Source organism: Saccopteryx bilineata, chromosome 2 (assembly GCF_036850765.1).
Source record: "Saccopteryx bilineata isolate mSacBil1 chromosome 2, mSacBil1_pri_phased_curated, whole genome shotgun sequence".
In the NCBI taxonomy this organism is placed as follows: domain Eukaryota; kingdom Metazoa; phylum Chordata; class Mammalia; order Chiroptera; family Emballonuridae; genus Saccopteryx; species Saccopteryx bilineata.
The window spans coordinates 103,155,769-103,177,393 of NC_089491.1; the positions used below are offsets into that span (position 1 = coordinate 103,155,769).

Genomic DNA, 21,625 nt, shown 5'->3' on the forward strand with positions numbered 1-21,625 from the left:
CATGCTGGCTCAGTGGTAGAGCATCAGCCGGTGTATGGATGCCCCAGATTCAATACCCGGTCAGGGCACACAGGAGAAGCGACCATCTGCTTCTCCACCCCATCCCCTCCTCTTCTTTCTTCCTCTCTCTCTCTCTCTCTCTCTCTCTCTCTCTCCCCTCCCCCACCCCAGCCATGGCTTGATTGGTTCCAGCGCATCAGCTCGAGCACCAAGAATGGCTCCATGGAGCCTCTGCTTCAGGCACTAAAAACAGTTTGGTTGCGAGCATGGCCCCAGATGGGCAGAGCATCGGCCCTAGATGGGAGTTGCCAGGTGGATCCCTATCGGGTGCATGCAGGAGTCTGTCTATCTCCCCTCCTTTCATTTGAAAAAGAACAAAAATAAATATATAAATATTTTTTTTAAAAAAGGAAGCAACTATGTGTTGATGCTTCTCACCCTCTCTCTCCCTTCCTGTCTCTCTCTCTTTCAAAAAGAAAAATAATTAAGAAAACCACCTCCTTGGAAAAACAGAACACAGTGTTTGAGGATAGTATTTCTGAGGGCTTCGCTCTCCCCGCAAGGGTCCCCGGTTTGCCAGGAGAATAAAGGAACTCAGAAGGCTCCAGTGGAAACAGGCCTGTTTATTAAAGCACACAGATTCTGCAAACTAGTAACAAATGCAGTTGTGAAAGGATATCCTTACAGTAAGTAGATCACCAGAAAATGCACCGGTTAATATATTTCTTTACCCAAAGAGCCTGTATTAATACACGTTTTACATAGATTTCAAACAGCTCAGTGCCAATAGTCACGCTCCAGCACTCCATCCACTGGAGAGCTGTGCTGAGAATTAACAGAGGGAGCTGTGAGCAGGCTGGAGGAACAGGGGGGTCACGCTTCCGGAGCCGCGTGGCTGCCACAGCAGGTGCTTCTACTCCATGCTCCAACATGAACTCCTGCACTTCCTCTCCCCGCTTCCTGCTGCTGCAGCCGGGGTGCTGCACACCTGTCCAGGTCTCCGGAGCTCGCCCACATCACCCAGAGAAGTTCTGAAAGACTTCGGCGGCCTCCACCCAGTTTTGGAAGCAGGCCCGGCCCCGCTCCCGGATTTGCTTGCGCCCCTTGTCGGTGATGACCTCCCCACTGGGCTTCAGGATGACAAGCCTGGGTGTGGCTGAAATGTGGTACCTGGTCCTCAGCTCGCTGCAGGAGAGAAGAGGGCAGGCTGTGGGTCAGCACGGGGCTGGGGAGCTGGTGCCCACCTCTAAAGGAACCAAGGTCTCACCGGCCAGCCCTGCACAGCCCCAGAACCCAGCCCAGGGTGCCCTCCTCCTGTGCTTCAGTCTGTGTGCCCTTTCCTTCCTGCTGACACCAGCTCCACGCCAGGACTGTCCCAGACAAAAGCCCACAGTGGTCGGACTGCTCTGTGCCTGTGCCGACCCAAGTTGTGGCCACAGAGACAGGGGACAAAGGAGCCCTCTAAACATGGCTGCTTTGACTAAGAAACTGAATCTTTCATTTTGGTTCATTTTAACAAATTTAAGAAGCCACACGTGCCTCATGGCTATCATCTCACGCAGTGTGATTCTAAACCCACAACCAAACCCAGTAAATTTGTATCCCTCACTACATCTCAAGAGCTTGGGGAATATCAGGTACTAGAATGGTAAAAGTTAGAACGCCATGATTTCTAAATAAATGCAAAAGCTATTCAACTTTCTGCCCCACCCACCCAAGGACATGCTGATTAACATTGTGAATGAAACATTTCTCGACTACCTTGCCATCCAGTGTAACCCCACAGAGGCCTTTTTACCAAATTATTGGTATTTATTTAGGGATAGGAGCATCCTCCTTCTTAGTTTTGCAAATCTCCCTGTAACCTTCACAGGGATTACTGCCCTCAGGACAGCACAGCTGATGAAAATCCCCTTTCCATGGCCACAGCTTGCAAGGGCCTCCCATCAACAGTAATCTGATTTCCCTTGTCTGTCACCCTCAGGACCTTGAACCCGAGTGGAAGGAAAAATGCACTTGAGACCCTGCTGTTACGATTCTCCCCTGACATCTCCATCCCAGTCTTCCCGCTGTATCCCAGCACCCAGGCCAAAGGCAACTTTCCCTTCAAGCAGGAAACCGTGCAGGGCACCGGCCCCCAGGGAAAGGAGAATATGCCTGCCTTCAAACATCTGTGTGACAGCGACAACCCGGCCATGCTCTTGGTCACAGAGGGGCTCTTACTCAATTTCCAATAACTGGTGGTACAATGACCACTTAATCAGACCACAAAATAATAAAATTGAAAACAGATTTTTTTTAAAAAGCAATTCTTTGGAAAGAGCTTAAAAACCGAATGACCATAAGCAATATTACATATGATATGTAAACAGCAGTGCATATTACATATAAATGTAAATAGCAGTACAGACTACAAAATAATGAACACCAAGCAAGATGGCGTTTATGACAGATCCCAAGCTGGCATGGGCAGGATTCTATAGTTAGGAAGCTGTGGTCTCAAACACCTGTATCCAAGGCTAGGAGGCCTCCAGACAGACGAGTTCTGCATTTATTTACTTATTTATTTGAGAGAGAGAGGGAGGGACAGACAGGAAGGGAGAGAGATGAGAGGCATCAACTCATAATTGTGACACTTTAGTTGTTCATTGATTGCTTCTCATATGTGTCTTGACCAGGGAGTTCCAGCTGAACCAGTGACCTTGGGCTCAAGCTCAAGTCAAATGAGCCCATGCTCAAGCCAGTGAACTCAGGGTTTCAAACCTGGGTCCTCAGCGTCCCAGGCCAATGCTCCATCCACTATGCCACCACCTGGTCAGGCACGAGTTCTGCATTTAATTAAGATGCTAGGAAAACAGTGATGGAGCGAACAGCAAGAAGGTGGAAAGAGGCAATAGGACATTAAGAACAGAAATAAAATAAAGAACAGAAATCACTGAAACAGGAAATGAATCAACATAGGGTGAGCAGTGAAACCAAACAAGCTTTTTAGGAAAGACTTAAAAGTGGAGCAAGGCTTTCCCAAGACTGGGCCGGGGAGAAGGGCAGACAGAGCTATCTCTGTGCACTCCATCCTCTCTCGGGGACACAGGCAGAGGGCCGTGGTCACTCTAGGAACACACGGCCACACTGGATGGCCCGCTGCTCAGGGAGACTGATGCGGCCGCCACGCCAGTTGCTTCTGAAAGCCGGTCCACACATGTCCACTTCTTCCATGAGGAAAACGAAATAGGAGGAAAGAAATGTAAACTGTTATATGAAAACAATCATGCACAATAGAGACAGCCCTGTGGAAATGCATCACAGGACTGACAAACCCAAACCACATCCAACGTCAGACCAAGGGGACAAATGGACTCATCACCGACAGCTGTGTATGAGTCTGGGAACTGAGGTGGGGCCAATGAAGGACATGGCAGAGATGACCTCCCCAGTGTCCTGTAAAACCCTTGAATTTCAAAACGGCTAAGAAATCAGCTTTCCCCAAAGGCATAAAACAAAAATCTGCAAGAGACAACCCAAATAGTTCTTTGCACAAAAGCTCAGGGACATGGCCAGCAGCCTGATCTAAGCTTCATCTGGCCACAGGGGCAACTGGGTTATGTCAGACCTGACCCTGGGCACTAGGGACAAGGCATGCCATGTCCAGCCTGCCAGGAAAGGAAGTGGTGGTCTGGCTGGGGCTGTCACCCTAAGCCTGGAGCTCATTCTCAGGAAGGGAAGCCTGGGCGGCTTTGGAAGGTGGAGAGGGACCGGCAGCCTGAGCCCACCTGAGGCCTGACCCAGCATCTGCTTCCCTGTGAGCTTCCAGCACAGCTACTATTGCGGCTCCAGGGTCTCCCGTTGGGCAGCATGTCCAGAGCAACAACGCCAGAGTGTAGGGTCCCTAAGCAGCAGTAGCAGCACCCAAGAACCTGTTGGAAATGTGGTCTCCCACCCCTGACAGGGGATCCCACTTGCTCAAGTTTGCCAGACTTCCCAGGGCCTTGTGCAGCCCCTCCAGGGGCTCAGAGGCAGTGGCAGGCAGGAACTGAGGACAGTGCCCTGAGAGCTGGTCATGGGGAACTGTGGCCTGCTGCACAGCCTCCATGGCACTCCCTTGGAAAGCACTACCTCTCCACTTTCTGGCATGAACCAGCCATGTGATTCGGGCAAGCTAGTTAACCTCACTACACCCCAGATTCCTCGCCTGCATTGCAGAATAACAGAACCCACCTCCCAGAGCCATTATGAAGAAGAAACCTGTACAGCTTAGCAAAAAGCTTGGTGCAGTTAAGTACTCAGCAAACACTGGCAATTCTCCCTGGGTGGGAAGACTCCAGCCCCAATTCCAGCTGGGCCAGGTGCATAGGAACGGGCAAGCAGCACACTCAGAACCAGTGAGGCTCTGTGGAGCACATGCTTGTGTGCTGGGAAAGGGGAGGTGTGAGAATACAGCCCACAATACCGAAGGCACTCTTATCACAAGGAGAATGAACTTGCCCGGTGGCCACGACATGGCCAGAGGAAGGCAGAGCCAATAAATGAAAAACGCCTCCTCAGTTCCCTCCCTCCTCGCTCAGACCAGGTCCTGGCTGCTGGGGGCTCCAGTTAGGCTGATGAATAACTTTCTTTTGTTTAAGCTTCGGAGTTGCAACATTAAATCACACTCAGACACAGTCAGGGGTATCCAGGCAAGCTGGGCTTTGAGAACAAGGAGGAGGTTTGGAATAGGCATTTTGTTGCTCCAGCTTATCTTGACAGTTACCAGTGTGGGCCTTGAAATCCCCACCCTGGCAGCCTCTGTCTGGGGACAACTGTAACCTTGGAGCCACACCCTCCTCCCCTCTGGATGCTCAGCTGTGTCCCCAGAGAATAGGTTGTGCCTTGGAAAGGAGAGAACCTTGTTGCTGGGCAGAGGGGAGTCATGGTAACAGCATGCCCTCAGTGCTGGGTACTGTTGCAATGTTGGTGTGCTCCCTTGACCGAATGCTGTGCCTCACTGTCCCTGCCACACCACTTCTAGGTCACCACGGCAACTTCTGGCTCCAGTCTCTCTCCATCTTGACCACCAGCAGATTGCTATAGAGCAAATCTCTACTTTCCCCAACCGTGCATCCAACAAGCACTCTGCAGACACCAAGCATTGGACAGTGTCCAGTCTGACCTTAGGGGCTGCAGAGAACCCCAAACACACACTTCTAGATGCATGCTGTTCAGCTCGAGCTCTGCAGGGCACAGGCCTCCCAGGTGAGAAATGCTCCCTGTGTCCCCAGGGGCACAGGGGAAGAGAGGTTGTCAAAGAGGCTCCAGTGTTGGGGGGACGTGTGTGTTCAACCTGTAGAGGTGGGAGAGTGTGTCAAGTGTTCTGGAACTCCAGAGGCAGATAGGGTGGGGGGAGGAGACCAGTGCGGTCAGTGCTGGAGGGAAGGGCCAGATGTGGACAGCCCTGCAGGCAACAGGGACTCAGGGATCCACTGCAGAGCTGGGGTAGGCCACTGCAGGACCAGACGGTCTGTGAAGAGATGAGGCAAGTTGAGATTAAGAATGCATTAATTGGGAACTGAGGCCAGGGGGACCAGTGAGAATATTCTAACGGTCCAGGACCTAAATGAAGAAAATAGAAATGAGAAGACAGGAAAGGACTGGAGAGCCACTGTGAGGGAATACACTGGAGAGAGGCAGCGTGGCCCCAGCAGCAGAGGCGTCTGCGAAGTGCTGTGCTCTCTGTGACGCTGCAATCTCATGCTACGCTGGGCCAGCGGCTCAGAACGCTGGAATGCTGCTGCCTAAAGACAAACATCATGTCCCAGGAGGGAGGTTAGTAAATATATAGAATGTAATATCTGCTTGTTGTTATTTTTTAAGTTTAGAAATGCATTGTTCTTCCTGGTGACCTACATGACTACCCACCATATGGTTTTGCTATTAACCCCTATCAGAAGGGACCCTGTTCTGGGAGGGGTGGATTTGACCCAGCTGGCCACCACTGGGGAGAGCAGCTGCTGGGCCCAGGCATGCATTAAGGTTATTATGAATTTGGATAAGGCTATGTTCGTTCTCCAGAATCAATCCTGAATTTATACTTTTGGGAAATCCCCCCAACAACCACAGACTCAACAGATATGGGGCCTGGCAGGGACATGCTGAGTCAGTAAGTCCAGGAGGAGCTGGACACCCAGGTCAAGAAGGCAGACTCGAGCATCCTGGTACACAAAACAACCCTTCAAAGCAAGGAGTTGTATCACCTCACATCCACTAATCCAGACCTGTTGACCTAAAGGTCAAGGTGCTCCATCTACCTGGCACATGGCCTGGGGCAATTGTGAAAACCAGAGCAGTAGGGGGTGAGGGGTCTACTCTAGGCCACACTGGGCTCTGCTGAGGTTCCAGAGCCCAAGTGAACAAGAGTGTTGTCAAGAAACAATCATAAAGCCCGTGTGCCATCACCACTGAGCAGGTCTTACCTGCACAGCAACATGCATCAGGAATGCCTGCTGGCAAATTCAGTTGTTACTTCCCTCTAGGACCCATAACAAAGAGAAAAAAGCTGGCAGGATGGCCTGTCCCCACATTTGGGCCTGGAATGTCAGCCTCTCCTCGGGCCCACACTGCCTCTGACTGGAGGATGCCAACACACATATCCCTGTCCAGGCGGAGGGCGGCACTCACACTGGCTTTGTGGGGGCTACACTGCAAAGCCAGGAGCTGAGCAGCTCTGAAGATAAGGTGAGCAACCCTGGGCATTTTCTTCCTGCAGAGGCATTTGCAGTGGTCCTGGCTCCAGCCAGGCCAAAGTGACCCTGAGGGACTTTGTGGTGGTTTCCTCTCTTCCTTCTGACACTTGCTATCAGCAGTAACCCAATGGGCAACCCCTAGGAAAGACAGCCTTATCAGGACCCAGGGACCCGGAGATTGCTGCCCCAGCCCCACCCTCCCACGGCACCAAGCAGAGTGCGTGAGCTGTTCTGGACACATTAGGGACTTCGCCCTGCTGCGTGGATGCTTCCAGAATTTTTTTTTCCAGAGACAGAGAGAAAGTCAGAGAGAGGGACAGATAGGGACAGACAGACAGAAACGAAGAGAGATGAGAAGCATCAGGTTTCGTTGCGACACCTTAGTTGTTCATTGATTGCTTTCTCATATGTGCCTTGACCGCAGGCCTTCAGCAGACGGAGTAACCCCTTGCTCAAGCCAGCGACCTTGGGTCCAAGCTGGTGAGCTCTGCTCAAACCAGATGAGCCCGCACGCAAGCTGGTGATCTCGGGGTCTCGAACCTGGGTCCTCCGCATCTCAGTCCAACGCTCTATCCACTGCGCCACCACTCGGTCAGGCAGCTTCTAGAATTCTTTGTTTTTCCTTGGTGGTGGCTAAGTTCATTTTGCTCCTTATCTGATTCCATGAATGCAGGTTGGGATCAGCAGAACTGAGGGCACAGCCCCAAGAATCCCTACAAAAGACCCCATTTCCAAACAAACAAACAGCAATGACCGGGTTAACCAAGTGCAGTCTGAAAAGAGGTAGGTGTTAGACATGAGCTAAAAGTTGTCCCTAGCAGCTGCCAGTTTCAGTTAATATTAGGAAAATAACTGACCTTACAAAATCACAATGGCCTACCCCCAAGCCAGTTTCAATTAGGTTGTAAAAATAACTTAATACCCAGGAATCAGGATAGTTTCTGTAAGTTCTAACCTCAGGCTGAAAGGAACCTTCCATTCCCAACAGTACAAAGGAACTACAGTGAGAACGTGTGGCAGACAGATGGGCAAGACTAACCAGAAGCCAGCAACCTGCATCAACCATTCCCCTACCTAACCTCTCCCTTACCTTTTACCAAGGCGGTTGTCATCCTTAAGACACGACCTCCCGCAGCCCAAACAAGCCTCAAATAAATATTCTTCATCAATTCTGATCCCATAAATTCTTTCCCACTGTACCTAACAGTAGAGGTAAGGCGCTAACTTCCCCAAAAGAAAAACCTGAGGCTGGTCCCTCCAGAGATCAGGGAGGCCAGATGCTTCCTGGGGCCTGAGCTGCTGAGCTGCCGCAGGGGACCTCACCCGCCTTGACCAGGTAAAGGGAAACAGGAGGGTGCTCAGGGTACGCTCCTCCAGGCAAGCGCAGGCCCTCCTCAGGGAGGAAGCAGAGACAGCCTCTGAGCCTCAGCAAACACAAAGTGCTGGAACACAGCCAGGGGTCGCTCGTTCCCGCGTCAGCGCGCAGTCCCCGGGGCACCTGTGATTCAGCAGTACGCTCAGCAACTCTTGGCTGGGTTAACGTCCCCTTCAAAATCGTGTTCTTTCTAAAGCTGTGTACAACCTGATACTAAGCAAATCAAAAGGCATTTTACAACCAGCAGCAGACGTGGTAATGTGGTAATACAATGCATCCCTTTGTACCATCTGCTGACCTAGAGCAGGCTTGCCCCTCTCACCTCTTACTCAGCACCCCAGAAGGCAGGTGTTGGGGAGAACTACACTTCCACGAGGCTTCTAAAGTTAACTTCCATTTTCAATTGTCCAGAAGGAACGTCCTCTCAGGACAATTCATTTGGGGGTTAATACCACAACTGAATAATAATCCTCAGAGAAATGTGACATCTGCCCCTGTAAATAAAAGCACAGAAATTTCCTTCTGCTTCTATTAAGGAGATGGTGGAGTAACGCACTTTGCGAACTGTGATTTAAACCCAAGTCTCAACGCTTACACCACAGGAGACCCCAAGGTGCTGGACATTAAGGCCCAAGCCATATTCCCCCTCTGCCAATCCACCCCCAAGATCTCCCTCCATCTCCTCCCTCTTTCCACAAGTCCTCCCTTTCTCCCCTCCGCGAAGTTACCGCGGCCAAAGGAACACTACAATTTCTGGCTCATTCATTCTAGCTCTGAAATCCCACAAGCTGAGGGTTTCCCCGTCAGGTCTTTTCTAAAGGAAGACCGGGATGAAATCCTTCAGAGCAAGGATTTTTGTCACCTCTGACGTTTGCCTACGCAGGAGTCCAGAAGCCGGTTCCCCTTACACTGGGTGCCAGAACCGCTTTCACGGTTAGGACATTCCAGCCTCCGGCAGTAAAAATGAAACTGCAGCGTGGCCAGCACAGGGTTCCCCCTGCCCGGAGCCCCGGCGCGTCCCCAGCACCTAGCTCTAGCTCCCCGCACTGCTGGCCTGATCAGCCACTCCACGGTCTCCTGTTCTGACCAGTGCGACCTTCGGGGTCCCCTTTCCTGCTCTTCAGCCTCGGAATCTTCCCTGTGCGGCGGGGCGGGACGCCCGGGCGCCCCAGAGTGGGAACCGAGCACCGCAACATCACCGGAGCTCGGGAGAAACGCAGACTCTCCAAGCCAGAGGGTCCGGACTCTCCAAGACCCCGGGGAAGCAAGCGCTCCAGTTCGCCAGCTGCTATAGCCTCCCTGGGACCCTGAGCAGAGACTACCAAGTACTCGTGAGCCGCCCAACCCGAGCGGCGGGTGGGGTGGAACTCCCACTGTGGGAGCCAGAGGGTGGAGAGCTCCCGATTTCAGGGACAGGCGCGGGGCTGCGGGTACGCGCACGCGAAATCCAGCCCCGGCCACACTCACTGCCGGTAGGGGTCGTGGAAGGGCAGCGCCAGCCAGGCGCCGGGCAGCTGATGCATGAATTCCTGCATTCCCTGAGCGCTGGCGTCAACGGACACGAAAACCACCGCCAACGGCGCGGGCGGGCGCGCCTGCTCCACCAGCTCCCGGTAGAAGTCGCAGAGCAGCGGCGTAAAGTCGCGGCTGGGCGAGCAGCCGGCCGCCGCGAAGTACAGCGCCAGCACCTTGTTCTGCAGCACAGCCTCGGCCTCCACCCACGCCCCGCCGCAGGTCACCAGGAGCCGCCCGCCCAGCACATCTACCATGGCCTGCACGGGGCACCCACAGAGGACACTTGCAGAACCAAAGGAGGAAGGAGGGCGGCGGTGAGCGCAGGTAAATGGTCACTTGCAGGTGCGCGATCACCTAAGGCGACGGCGGAGTCCCGCCTCCTTTCGCACCGCCCAGTGCCGGGGCTGGGGCGGAAGCTTCGGCCTAGACAGAGGGGCGGGGACAGTCACAGACACTAGCGACCCAGGTGCAACCTCAGGGCTACAGCGCCGCACTCGCCCCGGCACCGTCCGCCCCGCCCTCTGCCTCCGCGCGCTTCCCCACGTGCTCTTCTCCCTTCCGGGTCCAGCAGCCCCGGGAGAGAAGGAAGCCGGGGCGGGGCGATGGGGAGACGTACCTGCTCTTTCCCGGAGTTTCCCGGGCGCCCTGCGTCCGGCCCGGGAAGGGGGTGGAGGTCGCAAGAGTTCTGCAAGTAATCGGGGGTGGGGAGGGCCGAGAAGCGAATTCCAGTGTCCCGCCCTGCGGAAGGCAGTGGCGGCAAACAGCCTCAGCTCCTTGTCGAGGCGGGAGGGACATTCCCCGTGAGCGCAGAATTTAAGGGCGTGCCACCAAACTCACTGATCAAGAAAGATATTATAATGCCGTACTTTAAAATCCAAAATGAATGCCGTAAACTTCGAGATGAACAAAACGACGAACATAGAAATACCTGCCCTCCGAGGCCGGCGGTGTGCACCTCGCCCTGAGTCCCGCCTACCTGCCTGGCGGAGCCCGTATTCCCAGTGGAGACAGAAAAAAAAAAAAAGGCTCTGGGTAAATGAGGGAAATTCCTGGGCTTGTTCCAGGATGGGGAAGGGCCGGGACAGAAAGAGGGCGGAGCCGCGGCGAATGCCCCGTTTGGGAGCCGCGTCGGTCCCCTTCCGCTTTCCCGCGACTGGAGACGGACGGGCGCGGACACTGCACAACCTCCCGGGTTGGTGGTGTGAGTGCACTTGGCAGAAGCAGGGCTGAGTGGGAATTCTGCTGGGACTGACGGTGGTCCATAAAGAATGCTCCCGCAGCCTCCATTCACTGTCATCTGAAAAGAGCAGGAATTTATAGGCAAATCGGAGTTGAAAACCGAGAGGCTGTGGGAGCAGTATAAATCTTGCCTGGGGAGGCCCGTGACTTTGTGAAATCTCAGAAATAAGATGAATGGAATGTCCCTAAATTCTAAATATCAAGACTGTATTCTGATCTGTTTGCCCCCCCCCCCATTATCACAACAGTGAGCAAAGTAGTGTAGTAAGATACCAAAAACCTACAATATTAATATTTTGGGGAAAGAAATGTGAAAGTTTCCTGGCTTGCAGAAACGTACTGTGTAGAAGGCTTCTTTCTACTAGGAAGCTTAAAGAGCATTTTATTAATTTGGGCTAGGCGTGCACACAGATTTTGTAGATATGGTTTTTTGTTGGGGGGGGGAGGGTTACAGAGACAGAGAGTCAGAAGGATAGATAGGGACAGACAGGAACGAAGAGAGATGAGAAGCATCAATCATTAGTTTTTCGTTGTGACACCTTAGTTGTTCATTGATTGTTTTTCTCATATGTGCCTTGACCGTGGGGCAACAGCAGACGGGTCCAAGCTGGTGAGCCGTGCTCAAACCAGATGAGCCCGCATTCAAGCTGGCGACCTCGGGGTCTCGAACCTGGGTCCTCCGCATCCCAGTCCGACGTTCTGTCCACTGTGCCACCGACTGGTCAGGCTAGATATGGTTTTTATGCTTGTGTGATTTGCACCAAGTCAGGATGGCAGGTAGCATTGTATTGTAAATGAGAGGGGAAGGAGATTTAGATTCCAGTCCTTCCCCCCACACATGTAAGGAAGCAGGTAATTAGCTAGCCAGGTGCAGGAAGGGAGAGATTGAAAAAACCTCTTATTTGATGAGTCATTTGTAGGCATTTATCCCCTAGCGCCATGGAAACTACCCCTCCCCTCCTGAAAGTGTGTAATTAATGTATATATCTCTAAACAAAGGAATGGCAAGTGAACACTAGAAAATGTAGGAATATCTTTTAATATGTGGAATAACATTTTTCCTATTGTGTCACCTTGTAAAAGTTTGGATGTATAGGAATGTTTTTATGAATCCTATAGACAAATGCAAGCTTGCTAATGAATTATGTCCCATCCCCCTCCTCCTTTTCCTGCCAATGTGTGTGTGTGTGTGTGTGTGAAAAAAGGTATATAACCTGCCGCAAGGGCTGTGCCAGGACACACACACAATTTGGGTCTGCGAATGCCCCATGTTAGTCATATGCGGCCGGCATATTTAATAAATCTCCTCCTTTAATAAAACTCCTTAAAATTCATCTGGACTTGGTGTCTCTACATAAACTGGCGGGATTGAGGTATGGGTACTTTACAACAGTAGAAAACATTCCTTTTAGTGTTATTCACCCACGGAGACATTTCCAAATATTTGTATAAATGCTGTATGCTGAGGGAGCGGTGGGTCTGTTCCCAGGAAAGTAGCCCATGTAGGTACCCCTCCCTCTTATCCAGGGAGCCCTGGGGACACAGTGGAGGCCATGAAGTGGACAGCCCCCACTCCACCAGGTGACCCTCCACCTGTGGCTGCTCTGTGTGTATTATGGGACTTCACCCTCAAGAGCCCCTCACACAAGCCCAAGGGAAGATGACACAGTTAGGCTCATTCCCTAGCTCCTTGTCTAGAGGGTGTTCTCAACCAGTCTTCCAGGGACTTCTCAGGGCCCTTCCTGCTGCAGGAGGCTGCTGAGAGTGACAGGAAGGGCTAAGTTCAACCTGGGTGACCAGGGTCTACCTCTCCACTTGTCCTCGTGCACTGGCCACCAGGCCCCCAAGCATGGCAGACACTGTCCACCCCCAGCTAACCTAGCCTGAAGCCTAAGAGTTAAAGGAACAAACCGGGGGAGTGAAGATAAAGGGCATGGGTTTCAGTGCTCAACCGTTTAGCTGTTCACACTCCCTCGTTGGTCTCCTGGCTGCCCCTTCAAGCTCTGCCTCTTTCAGAGTCCCATGTCTTCTTATAGACTGAGCTCCTTCCCGCGGTCTGCAGGCAGAATCACAGCATAAAAAGGGACCACGGGCTGAAGTGATTCTTTTAGCTTCTGATAACCTGCCAAGTTCACTCGGCAATGCAGGCCCCGAGCCAGCAGTTTCCGGAAGCGGCCTGCAGCCTGGGCCCAGAGCCACCCAGCATTGAGGGTCCAGAGAGCATCTCTCATTTCCCTGCCCGTCCTTCCACTCAGCTTTTCAACAAGAGTGTCTGCTGGTGGTGAATTTCTGCTTCCTACCAGTTATTTTCCTAAAAAGAGAAACCTTTACAGTTTTAGCCATGACTCTGTTGAAGAGCATTTGACAGAGCGCCGAGACACGCACCGCTTGGGAGATCCCAGTCTGGCTCATTCAGATGATTGTCAACACACTGAAACAGCGCAATCCTAGCCCAGAGTCAGAATCACAAATTCTCCCTCCTTCCTTTCCTACATTTTAGAGTTCAGGTCTCTCTCAGCAAGAGTCTCCTAGCAGCTTTTAGTAAGGTATAGTTTACACAGATATCATTAACCCTTTGACCTGCGGGAGTGAGGTTTTTTTCAAAAAAAGAAATTAGTCCCAGTTACAGTTTTATTAACTTAAAATCATGTTTGTTAGATAACCAATTTATGGAAGCAAGAAGAACATACATTTGCCTTTTTTTAACGTTGCCTTACACATTTTTAAAATGAATCAATCATACTCTGGTCAGGAGGCACGAGGACATACATGATCATTTGTACTACTCAAAGGGGTAAATTGCCTATTTTAAGTGAACGACTCATGTAATAAATTTAGAGCTGTTCAAACATCTAAACATTTCCCTCACCCAAAGAGACTCCTAGGGTCTCCTGGCAGGTTTTCTCCTCCTCGCACCAGCCCGCCTACAGTCAACTGCGTTGCTTCTCTAGTTCTCCCTCTGTAAGGACAGTGGTGTTTTCCTCCTGGCTGCTTTCATTTCACATGTTTGTGAGGTCCATGCACATGGTAGCCTGTACCAGTACATTCCTTTTCCTCTGTCGTGTTCCATTGTGAGGACACACCATGTTGTGTTTGTCCATTCACTGGTTGATGGAAATTTGAGTTATTTCCATTTGGGGGCTATTATGAGCAACCCTGCTATGAATATTACTGTAGTTTACACAATTTTCTATAGATGTTTCTTTTTTCAATTCTCGTATGTATATTCCTAGGAACCTAGGATCTTGTGAGTTTATACTTATTTTTTTTTAAGAAACTCAACTGTTATCCAAAGGGGCTGCAGCAGTTTCTCGACCCCTTCACCTCTACCGTGGCCTGGTTTTGGATTAGTCGTGCTGGTGAGTAGTTGTAATATCCATTCCCCTATTGACTAAGGATGTGCAGCATCTTTTTGTGTTTACTGACCATTTGTATAGCTTCTTCAGAGCAATGTCTAATCAACTGTTAGACTTTTACTTAAGACTGTCATGTGAAAGAGTTCTTTATATATTCTGGGTACCAATCCTTTATCGGTATGATTTGCAAATATTTCCTCCCAGTCTGTGGCTTCTCTCATTTTCTTAACAATGGCTTGCTAAACAAAGGTTTTAATTTTGATGAAGCCTAATTTATCAACTTTTACCTTTTATGGATTGTGGTTTTGGAATTGCATATAAGAAATCTTTGTCAAAGCCAAGGTCACAAATACTCTCACCTATGATTTCTTCTAAGTTCTATAGTTTTAACTCTAACATTTAGGTCAATGATTCATTATGATGAAGGTTCTAAATTTAACTTTTTGCATGTGACTATCCAATTTTTCCAGCCTCACTAGTTGAAAGGGAGATCTTATTTTTTTCTATTGAATTACTTATATCTGAAGAAAACCAGTTGACCATGAATGTAAGGATTAATAAAGAGTGAAAAATATATACTTACACCAGGTACGATGCTGTCTTGATTACTTTGATCCATAGTAAGTTTTGAAATTGGGAAGTATTAGTTCTCCAAATTTGTTGTTCTTTTTCAATATTCTTTTGGCTATTCCAAGTCCTCTGCATTTTCGTTAAGAATTTTAGGATCAACTTGTTCATTTCTCCAACAAAGCCGGCTGGGATTATTATTATTTTTTTTTTTTACGAGACAGAGTCAGAAAGAGGGATAGACAGGCAGGAACGAAGAGAAATGAGAAGCATCATTAGTTTTTCATTGCACATTGCCACACCTTAGTTATTCATTGATTGCTTTCTCCTATGTGCCTTGACCGTGGGGCTACAGCAGACTGAGTGACCCCTTGCTCAAGCCAGCATCCTTGGGTCCAAGCTGGTGAGCTTTGCTCAAATCAGATGAGCCCGCGCTCACGCTGGCGACCTCAGGGTCTCGAACCTGGGTCCTACGCATCCCAGTTCTCGACGCTCTATCCACTGTGCCACCACCTGGTCAGGCCCGGCTGGGATTCTTAAAGGGATAGCCACATTATGAGCCTTCTGGCTCATGACATGGAATGTCTCTCACTTTATTTAGATCTCCTTTAATTTATAGATTTCAGGGTAAAAATCTCATAATTTTATTAAATTTATTTTTAAATATTTCAACCTTCTTGATGCTATTGTGGATGGAATGAGTTCCATCTCAGATAGTTCCTTGCTATGGTTATTGTCTATATAGAAATACAATTGATTTTTATATATAGATCTTCTATTTTGCAATCTTGCTGAATTCATTTTGCCACTGGATTTAAAAGGTTTTGGGTTTTGGTTTTTTGTATCTATATTCAAAGGATATTGATCTGTAGTACCCTTGTGATGTTCTTGTCTGGCTTTGGCGTCAGGGTAGTAGAGAACTCACAGCATATAGCTGGTAAGTATTCCCACTTCACTTCTATTTTCAGTCTTTGAAAGGTTGGTATCATGTCTGCTGTAACTGTCTGGTCGCCAGTGAAGCTCTCTGGCCCTGGGCTTTATTTCATGAGAAGAGTCTATTTTGAATCCATTTCTTTGTTGTAGATCTATTGAAATTTTCTATTTCTTCTTCACTTAAGTTTTGCTAATTTGTCTAAGACCCATTTCACTTGAGTTGTTCCATGTGTTGGCATAAAGTTATTCACAGTACTTCTTTACAATTGCCTTAATATCTATAGGGTTGGTAGTCATCTCCCCTCTGTTGTTCATGACATATTTATTTCTTGGTCAGTGTAATTAAAGGTTTGCCAAACATGTTGATCTTTTCAAAAAGCCAACTATTGGTCTCATTGATTTTTCTTTGTTTTGTTTTCTATTTCACTGATTTCCATATTCGCCTTTACCTTTTCCTCCTGTAGCTTTGGATCTATTGATTTTTTCCCTAGCTTTCAAAGTGGAAGCTTAAGACTATTAATTTGAGATCCTAATATACTTAGCTATGAATTTCCTTCTAAGCACTGTTTAGCTGTCCGTTAATTTTGACATACTGTGTCTTGCTTAGCACTTATTAGGAAATGATGTTCAATTTATTTTACCAACCCCTCTTTAATGTTATTATAGATTTTTCAAGGTAACAGGAAATTTAATATAAAACGTAAGTTGCTAGTTAACCAATTCAAACCCTCTCAGATTGTGAAAACTTCTTTCCCTACCTATGCATTATAGTCCCATAATCACACAGACATAAACTGTCTAGAAAGTAAACTAACATGTTGACATTAGGCGATCGCAGACACACTTCTGTCATAAATTCAGATGGTTTGTAGACCGAGTTCTAGCCTCTTGTAACCAACGTGAATTCTGTCAAACACACAGCTAAGGTTCAGAGAATCTCCACACGTATATGACAAATGAACTGTGACAAAATACTGTTACTTTGTTCCTAAAGTATCTGTTTCTTTAAATCCCCTCTTCCAGTTATAAAATGGTATCAATCCACCTTCCAAAGTTAATGTGTGAAAGAATGAAACAGCAGTCTACAAGTGAAAATCACTTTGGTACATGAATTTCCCTATCCTCTAAGTTTTCTATGTTTTGCTTTAAAACTGGGTATATCCTTTCAGGATCAAAATGAAGGTAATCAAGAGACTTGAGTTTCACTGGTTTTTTTGTTTGTTTATTTTTCAGAGAAAGGGAGAGACTCAGACAGGAAGTAGAAAGGGAGAGAAGATGAGAAGCATCAACTCATAGCTGCGGCACCTTAGTTGATCATTGATTGCTTTCTCATTCGTGCTTTGACTGGGGGTGAGGGGGCTCCAGCCAAGCCAGTGACCCCTTGCTCAAAGCAGTTACCTTGGGCTCAAGCCAGCGAGCGACCTTTGGGCTCAAGCCAGTGACCATGGGATCCTGTCAATGATCCAGTGCTCAAGCTGGTGACATCAGGTTTTGAACCTGAAACATCAGCATTCCAGGTCAACACTATCACTTGGTCAGGCATGTTTCGTTTCTGATGAAGCTGTCAACATCATTTGACTGCTGAAGCCTGAGGGTTCTCCATCAGGCATCATTCCTAAGACCAGTGGTAGTCAACCTGGTCCCTACCACCCACTAGTGGGCGTTCCAGCTTTCATGGTGGGCAGTAGCAGAGCAACCAAAGTATAAATAAAAAGATAAATTTAACAATACTAAGTTGTTTTATAAAGATTTATTCTGCCAAACTTAGCAAAAATCTGACATAAAGTACTTGGTAAGTAATTATTATTAAATGCTTTAACTTGCTGTAACTCTGCTTTATAAATTCTATAAAGAAAAGTTACTTCCCTACTTTATAAATCACCATTACTGTGGAACCCGTGGGCGGTTAGAAAATGTTACTACTAACAGAGATACAAAAGTGGGCGGTAGGTATAAGAAGGTTGACTACCCCTGCCTAAGACAGTCATTGTAACAGAGTCTGGATACAAAAGGGCGAACCAGGAATGCCACTTGCTAATAACCTGACAACCTGGACATGTTCACAGGGCTCCAGACAAAACAACTTCAATCATTTCTACAGTCCCAGTGTCTTAAGACTCTTAGAGTGACATAAAACATAATCTGGAACTTTAAAACAGAGGAAGATTCAGGTCAAGGTTATTAGAAACACAAAAGTGCGATTAAAAATGCCATGACTTAATTAACCCTGAAATCCAAGACAGGAAGTCTCAAGCTTGAGTGTGCATCAAATTCCTTAGGTGTGAGGGAAAAGTGCTTAGACTGTAGTTTCCTGGGTCCCGATTTCAGTCTGTGCGAAGATCAGGTACCTGCATTTTAATAACCCTCGCCCAGACGGTCTCACAACTGACTTTCACACTATACTGAGACAAGAGCCTAAGAATTTATTTATATAGACCAATCATTTTTGATGATTAACAAAATTATTGTGTAGCCAATTCCTATTCCATGCCTCTTGTACCCCTTGCTGCCCCAGGAGTATTAACTTAAAGGTAAGTTATAAGCACAATAGCAGACCTTGAGGAAAATGCGCGCACAAAGCCACCTTTTGAAGATGTAAGGGGCGTGCTCGCTTTGGTAGCACATATACCAGCGGTTCTCAACCTGTGGGCCACGACCCCTGTGTTTTGGTCGTTCGACCCCCGCTAGGGTCACGACCCACAGGTTGAGAACTGCTGACATATACTAAAGATATAAGGTAGCCACAGAATTTTCTGGAAGAGGTTGTCTGGGCTCATGACAATTAAAAGTATGTGAACCAGCCCTGGCTGGTTGGCTCAGCGGTAGAGCATCAGCCCAGCATGTGGAAGTCCTGGGTTCAATTCCCAGCCAGAGCACACAGGAGAAGCGCCCATCTGCTTCTCCACCCCTCCCCCTCTCCTCTTCTCTGTCTCTCTTCCCCTCCCGCAGCCAAGGCTCCACTGGAGCAAAGTTGGCCCAGGCGCTGAGGATGGCTCCATGGCCTCCCCTCAGGCGCTAGAATGGCTCCGACTGCAGCAGAGCAACACCCCTTGGTGGGCATGCCGGGTAGATCCTGGTCGGGCACATGCAGGAGTTGGTCTGTCTGCCTCCTCCTCTCCCGCTTCTCACTTCAGAAAAATACAAATACAAAAAAAGGGGGGGGGGGGCGTGTGAACTGTTGACTGGGCAAGGGAAGTAACAGTATGACAAGACAGGGACAAATGTGTGCAAAAGAAACGGGTTCTGCCGGCCAACAGGCCACCGGGACTAGTCAGCTGCTCCTTTCCCTGCAACTGCAGGTGTGATGGCAGGTGGAGGGAACAGCAAGACCCTCAGGGCCACCCAGGCAAGCATTATGCCGAGCAAGGCAAGTGCCCTACTGCCCAGCAGACCCTGCAGCCACCCCGCTCTCTGCCACTGTCATGCAGGACCAGCTCCGAGACACAGATAGGCTTGCCGCGTGGACTTTGGATGTGGCTATGTGGACTTGGCATGGCTCTCCTGTCTGGAAAGCCCTCTCTTCCTGGGATAGTCATTCCGCGACAGACCTCATACAAAGCAAGCTGTTCTCTCACTGCACCTGCTTCCAGGAACTGGCCTGAGGAAGGGCTAGGCAGCAAGGTCCTTAGGGGCCAGGGGACAGCCTGACTTCTGAGGCATGTCGTCTCAGTGTCCAGCTGGCAGCACCCATCACCTGAGACTACACTCACCACTGTGGCAGTGATGGCTGACCCAATCATGACCTTTTGGACAGGTGGTGCAGGTGGTGAGAGCCCTGGCAGACAGGACAGCGAGATCCATCCTGACCCCACCTGGTGTCCGCCAGAGCACTCAGGTCACGGGCGGGCTCCCACCATGCTTGGGAGATGCGTGTATGCGTGTGCTGAAAGCATGTCCTCGGATGCTTCCAGTCCCTGAGGAACCGTGTGCGCCGACCATTCCCTTCCTGAATGTTGCACTTACATTATTTCCCTCGGATGGACTGGGTAGACTGTGTTCTGAGTCATGGAGATCCAGGACTTGTTCAAAAAGCAGCGTTTTCAACCACGGTCTGCAAACCGGTGCCAGTCCAATGCCGGTCCACAAAAGAGTTAACCACCCTGATGTTGTATGAAGATTATAGACCCAATGATCTTAGTTGAATTTGCTTATGCTCAGAGTGATTGCCACTTATCAGCCTGTGTCACTGATGAAAACACTACTGAGGTTGTCTTAGATAGCTTTGTCACTTGTAGGTTCGTTCAAACAACTCTGCACTCTGCAGAGCATTTACAAATCATGCACAACAGACAAAAAGCATTCAGACAGACACGTCGTGTTCAGGGCATTCTACATGTGGGATTCAGAGATCAAGCACCAGCTTGCACCCGTTGCACTGTTATGCTTGTAAGAGGAAACTTCATTCGCTGCATGTTTCCCCTTCAGCGACTAGGTCACCAGCCCCCAATGTAACAAGGTTGAACACAACCACTCCAGATAGTACTTCCCAGTGAACAAGGACTTCACCGTCTAAAAAATCTGTGACACAAGAGTCTTAAAATCTTCCCTTTAAAGACCATAAAAAGGAAACCAAGCAAATATATTAACATGATCCTTAAAAAGGGTCTTTAACAAATGTATGATGATTTTACTTTATAGATGTTATGTTATAGTTTTATAAAGTGCAAAGAAATATTGGCGATATGGTTAGTTATAAAAGAGACTTCCTCTTCTTGGAAAAATTAACAATTAGCCTCAGAACAATTAGCCTTGGAAAAATTAACAATTAGCCTCAGAAAAGGCCTCTCAAATCAATTTTGAAAAATTTCTGATATACCTTCAGTTCAGTGTTCAGTCAGCATATAAACTATTAAGTCAAAACTCAGATTTTTCCCACAGCATAAGGAAAACATTAAAATGCATTGGTTTCCATGAAAGGTAGAGCTGGCCTTTCCCCACAGGTGGTGGAGGTAAGAATACAGAATCTTGTTTAATTGTGTAATTCCCCCAATTCAAGTTAAGATGGGTATTTACCCAAAACCACACCTAGCGCTTCCCGTTCCAGCTTGACACTGTCACTAGAATTGTTTTTAAATAGAAAAACAAGACAATTTTAAGATGTTTTCCTTTATGAAAACAGAAAAAGGTTTAGATACCAATGGGATTTCACCTTGCAATTCATGATGCACCATCAGCTAGTGTGCGCATCACACCCGAGAAGGGAAGCAGCAGGTGTGACATTGACCAGGCAAGGCCCTGACCACGTCCTCACTGGAGAAGGCTAGGCAGCAACAGCCCTGGTGGACTCCGAAGTGCTTACATTCTGCCAGCTAATGGTCAGCTAGGACAGTCAGGACTGTGAACTGAGGCTACGATGGCACTTCTGTTATACTTGCCATGTTCTCTAAAAGCCTGCTACACCACTCTGATCACACAGACAATAAAGATGCCTAAGTGGCAGCTGTGAGGCATGAGCCCCCCACGAAGCATGCACAGCAAGGACTCTAGTTAGTCATCAATGCTTTCATCGGCTCCATCTCTCTGCTTTCATAGGACAAAAGCATGCTCTCAGCACCCACGCCTTCCACCCTATCCCAGGTGCCCGTGCAGAACCACAGCCAGCAGTCCCATTACGCACCAGCACCCAGTCGCCGTCCTCTGGCAGTCCCAAGTTACCTCATTGGAGCACACATTAAAAATAGAATGAAACCCTGCTGCAACATAAATCAAGCAGCCAACCTTCCTTAGAAAGTGGAACCAATATGAACAATCCGTATCAAAAACCTATGATGGGATGTCCAAAAACTAAAGTGTATTTTAACACCTGCAAACTCCCCTCAGCCGAGAAACAATCAACTTGGAAGACTTCTCCAAAGAGGGACTAATTTCAGATCCTAACAGGAAAAGAAAGGCAGTGATTAATTAAACACGGTGCATCGAGGCTC

General features: G+C 48.6%; 1 protein-coding gene and 1 long non-coding RNA gene across 2 annotated transcripts; one reads left to right on the top strand and one right to left on the bottom strand.

Annotated features, from left to right (window-relative positions):
• Positions 1-614: 614 nt before the first annotated feature.
• NXNL2 (nucleoredoxin like 2) lies at positions 615-10,161 on the bottom strand. Its single transcript, XM_066257551.1, has 2 exons — positions 9,559-10,161; positions 615-1,185 (listed from the first exon to the last, which is right to left on the bottom strand). The coding sequence occupies exons 1-2, from the start codon at positions 9,858-9,860 to the stop codon at positions 1,017-1,019; spliced, it is 471 nt and encodes a 156-aa protein (XP_066113648.1). The 5' UTR covers positions 9,861-10,161; the 3' UTR covers positions 615-1,016.
• LOC136324535 (uncharacterized) lies at positions 9,797-17,393 on the top strand. Its single transcript, XR_010729110.1, has 3 exons — positions 9,797-9,930; positions 14,120-14,204; positions 16,935-17,393. It is a non-coding gene; the product is annotated as an uncharacterized lncRNA (long non-coding RNA).
• The last annotated feature ends 4,232 nt before the right edge of the window (positions 17,394-21,625 follow it).